Source organism: Lactuca sativa, chromosome 4, assembly GCF_002870075.4.
Source record: "Lactuca sativa cultivar Salinas chromosome 4, Lsat_Salinas_v11, whole genome shotgun sequence".
Taxonomy (NCBI): Eukaryota; Viridiplantae; Streptophyta; class Magnoliopsida; order Asterales; family Asteraceae; genus Lactuca; species Lactuca sativa.
The window spans coordinates 398,644,522-398,649,009 of record NC_056626.2 but is presented as its reverse complement, the minus strand read 5'-3'; the positions used below and the strand labels follow the sequence as shown (position 1 = coordinate 398,649,009).

General features: G+C 30.8%; 1 protein-coding gene across 6 annotated transcripts; it reads left to right on the top strand.

The window, feature by feature from the left end:
* The first annotated feature begins 308 nt into the window (after positions 1-308).
* LOC111906796 (protein IQ-DOMAIN 31) lies at positions 309-3,447 on the top strand. Of its 6 annotated transcripts, none has more exons than XM_023902578.3 (8): positions 309-458; positions 556-619; positions 945-1,054; positions 1,147-1,386; positions 1,568-1,777; positions 2,052-2,126; positions 2,371-2,902; positions 3,259-3,447. In XM_023902578.3, exons 3-8 carry the CDS (start codon positions 980-982, stop codon positions 3,270-3,272), a joined length of 1,146 nt encoding a protein of 381 aa, XP_023758346.1. In that variant the 5' UTR covers positions 309-458; positions 556-619; positions 945-979; the 3' UTR covers positions 3,273-3,447. The 6 variants fall into 6 exon arrangements, with proteins under 6 accessions (XP_023758346.1, XP_023758345.1, XP_023758340.1 ...); XM_023902577.2 differs by having other exon boundaries at positions 310-458; positions 2,055-2,126; positions 3,256-3,447; XM_023902572.2 differs by having other exon boundaries at positions 310-458; positions 3,256-3,447.
* The last annotated feature ends 1,041 nt before the right edge of the window (positions 3,448-4,488 follow it).

The following is a 4,488-nucleotide window of genomic DNA, read 5'->3' as shown; positions in this document are numbered from 1 at the left end:
TTTGTTTTTTTTTTTTTTTTTTTTCAAAAAGGAATTTTGGCTTTGAAAAGATCTTTTGTTTTTTTTTTCTTTTTCAAAAAGGAATTTCAAAAAGGAATTTTGGCTTTTCAAAGATCTTTTGTATTTCAAAAAGGAATTTTGGCTTTGAAAAGTTAAACCAAACACCCCCATAATATCGCTTTATGTTATTTATTTATTTTAATTCTAAGCCAAAAACCCCATAATATCTATATCTTAATTAAAAAGTTATTTTATTTTGTGTGTGAAATAAAATAAAATAATAAGTAGGAAAAAGAAACATACAAAAATAGTATAGAAGTTCGAAGTTCGAAATTCGAAATTTTGTTTTTTACCTGCTCCCAAAAATCAATAGCGAAACCAAAATCCACACCCACACTCTCTACTCTAGTGAGAGAAAGTAGAGGCGAGGCGACGCTGGCTTCATGCTCCAATTCATGGTAACACCCATCAAAATTTTGGATTTCAATCTCGTTTGTTTGCGTTCTCGTTAATTTTATCTGTGTCTTCAAAGATATTGTCTGTGTTTTCTTCCAGTTTAAATTTTGTTGCGGTTTTGCAAATTGACAAGGTAGGGTTTTAAGAGCGATTTATTGATCAGGTACATTTCCAGATCTGAAGCACACTTGTTAAAACCCTAGGTCGTCGTTTAATTCTGTTTTTCATAAGTTGAAGTTTGGCGCTGTTGCAGATCTGTGTTAGGTTAGAGACACATTGCTTTAATTTCATAAGTTGAAGTTTGGCGTCGTTTAATTGTCGTTTGTATCTCTACTTGTTACATAATTAAACGATAATCGTATTCTATAATACTTCAGTTCATGTTTTGGGCTTTTGGTTTTACTGACCAAACTTGTTTATATCTGATTATAGGTGAGATTTATGATTCTTTCCTTCTATTTTGTTAAGAATTCATTTATGTAATCCAGGGACTTTTGAGGTTGTTACTTGTTACACTTCAACAATGGGGAAATCTCCTGGAAAGTGGATGAAGACTGTTCTTTTTGGGAAGAAGTCATCAAAATCTACTCTCTCAAAAGTAAGTAAAAGTGTTAATTTACAGTTTACATCTGTTACTTGTAAAAGTAAAACACATATACATGCTGATTTGATGTCTTATTATTCTTGAAGGATGCTAGTTTAGACAAAAAGACCTCCATTACCCTCAACACACAATCAAATGATCTTGCTGCTGATTCTACTATCATATCAACACCAGTGTGCTACGTCAGCAACATAAATGGAGAAGAATCAGAGTTAGAGAAGAACTCCAGTTCCAGTGGCAACTTAATAAATGCTGCAAATGATGATGAGTTAATCAGACTAGAACAGGCTGCTACTAAGGCACAAGCAGCTTTCAGGGGATACTTGGTAAGGTTAATGCATATTAATTCACAAGAACATTGCAGGAATAGCAATTTACTTCACTCCACTTACTAATATAGGCAATCTACTTTACTGGATAAAAAAAATAAAGTGAAAAATATGTTTTTTTTTTCTTAAATCTTAGTAAGTGTGATACTTTTACTGATGTAAATATAACTCTGTGAAGGCTCGAAGGGCATTTTGGGCACTTAAAGGCATTATAAGGCTCCAAGCAGTTATCCGTGGACACTTGGTGAGGAGACAAGCTGTTGCAACTTTACATTGTATGCGTGCAATTGTTGAGTTTCAGGCAGTTGTTCGTGGTCAAATAGTCAGACTTTCCGGAAGCTTTCCTCAAATTCTTCAAAAACAAACTCCAGAAGAACATTTGGATTTGGTAACTCATTACTCTTAGGTTTAATGGAAGAAATAGCAATATACTTTTGTTGATTTTTTTATTAAAGAATTGTACTTTCACTTCTTTTTATTACAACATTATGCTTTGAAAAATCTACTTAATTATATTTATACCAATTTCAGTTAAATGCAAAGCAATTTTCACATATATAATTGGGTAGATATTTCAAAGTATCCAATAAATGAAACTACATTGCTATTTCTTGTATTTTGACTAATTATACAACTAATAATCTGTTTGTATGTTTTATTAGCAGAAGGAAGAGGTTGACTTGCTTCAAACATCCCTCAAATCAGAGAAGCTGTCAACAAATGCATTCGCTGTTAAGGTACTCTCAATTTTTATAAATAATAAACTCTTTTTTTTTTTTTTAATTAACCATTTTGACCTATTATCAAAATGGTTAATTTGGATAATTATATGAAACAATAATATTATGCAAAATTGCCCAAAATGTAATGGTTTTTCTGTAATTTACCCTGATCTAATTTATTAAATAAAGCACAATTTAAGACGTTGCTATTATGATTTTTAAGAATTTGACATATATACCCTTTTTCTGATAATTTCAGCTTGTTACTTCATTAAAGACCAAAATGCCCCTGAACATCCAATACGATCCAACCGAACCGAATTCAGTCACCAACTGGCTTTCCCGTTGGTCAACTACCCACTTCTGGGACCCACTTCCACCACTGAAAAAAAGAAAACCGATTAAATCACAATCAAAAAAATCAAAAACCCCCGAAAACAATCCATTAAATTCCTCACAAAACAAAATAAATCTGGAGTTAAATGGGAAGGAAAATGAGAAAACAAGGAGAAGAAAGTCTTTACCAGTAAAACAACATCATCATGTACCGAGTTACATGGCGGCAACCGAGTCAGCAAAGGCTAAGCTGAGAGCTCAGGCGGCGGCAAAGGTGGCGGAAGATGGCGGTGAAAATGGTTTTGTCAATGTCCGGCGGCATTCTCTTCCCTCCACCACCACCATCACCGCCGGAAAACTTGGTTTGCAGTCGCCTCGTGTTCAGAAGCCTTTACAAGTTAATGTTAAAGGAGGGGGGAAAAATAATAAACCCCAAATTACCCCTGGTGGAGATGGTAAGGATATTTCATATTTGTTTCTTTGATTTATGATTATTTTAGTTGTTAATATGGCTAAATGCAAGAAATAGCAAGGGAAGTAAATTGCTATAAAAAGAAATCAATGAGCTAATTACAATTTTGGTCCCTATACATTTTGATTTTCATTAATTACAGTTTTGGTCCTTGTAATTTTTAATTGATTATATTTACAGTTTTGGTCCTTATAATTTTTAGTTGATCATATTTACAGTTTTGGTCCCTATTCAGGAAATAGGATAATTACAATTATTTTGTGCATCTAACCCTTCATTGTTGTTGTTGTTGGTTTTTTTTTTTTTTTTTTTTTTTTTTTTTTTTTTTACTTTCAGCAGGGTGGAAGAGATGAGTGGAGAAATCTTGTTATTTGTTGTAGCTGGTATTTTTATTTTATATTTATTTAATTTAATTTTGGTTTTATGAGAGTTGTTAGTGAATGTTGTAATGTACAGTAGTAATGAAGCCAGACAAAAAAGTTGGTTTGTTTTATATTTTTAATTATTTATAGTCGCTTTTTAAGACCATAGATGTGTTTTTTTGCATTTGATTTTAGCGTCTTTGGAGTCTAATTTTGTTAACTTATGGATTGTTATATTGTCATGATTTCTTTTTTCTTTTAGGATTCCTAATGTGACTTACGTGTTTTTTGTTTTAGTACCCAACATTTTTGGTGTTTATAACTACAATGAGAAACATCTTATCCACATTCAATAAATGGTGTTTTATATATAGGGAAAATTTTGGAAAAGTTTTTACTTTTTTTGGCTTTCTATCTGAAAAGCTGTTACGAATTTTTTATGGAAAAGTTGGTGATGATTTGATTTTTGTATGTTTTTGTTTAATCTTTTATTTACATGTTAAAATCAGAGTTAGCAGGTTACAAACTGATTATAAGGAAATTATTGTAAATATTTAAGTTAGTAATGTCTTTTAGTAGGTAAAAAAAAGCTTAAGGGCGAGTTTATAAAGTTTTTGAGAATTTTTTGGAGTTTTTAGCTTTTAAAAAAAATTGAAAAAAAAGCTCTGGCTGATAATAGGAGATTTTAGCTTGAATCTAAAAGCTATTTCAAGTAGTTTTCAAGAGCTTTTAGATTTAATTTAATTTTACAAAGTTAAAAATTAACTATTTTTGTCAAACATTTCTATAAATATAAAAAGTAATTACCATTTACGAATTAGCAAATTCAAGTTACTAACTAATAGCTAGTTTTACCAAACATGTCTTAGATAATAAAAATTAGTGATTTTTCTTGGATAAAGAAATATATAGTGTATGAATTATTCTGAAATTTATCCTTTTTAAGTATTAAATACACTAGGAGTTTGACTGTTTTAACGATATTCTTATAAAATAATTATTATAATATTTACTGTCATAGTTTAATTACAGTATATTTTAAGAAACATAATAATTAATCATATCATTGGAAAATGACACATGGAAAAATTCAGAAAGTGTGGGCCCCATGAGCTGGCCACCGGGGTGGAATATGCGCTGCAACCCATTTTGGACTTAACGGATATCTTCTTAATTTTTACCAAAAGGTAATTTTGGTATTTCAAGT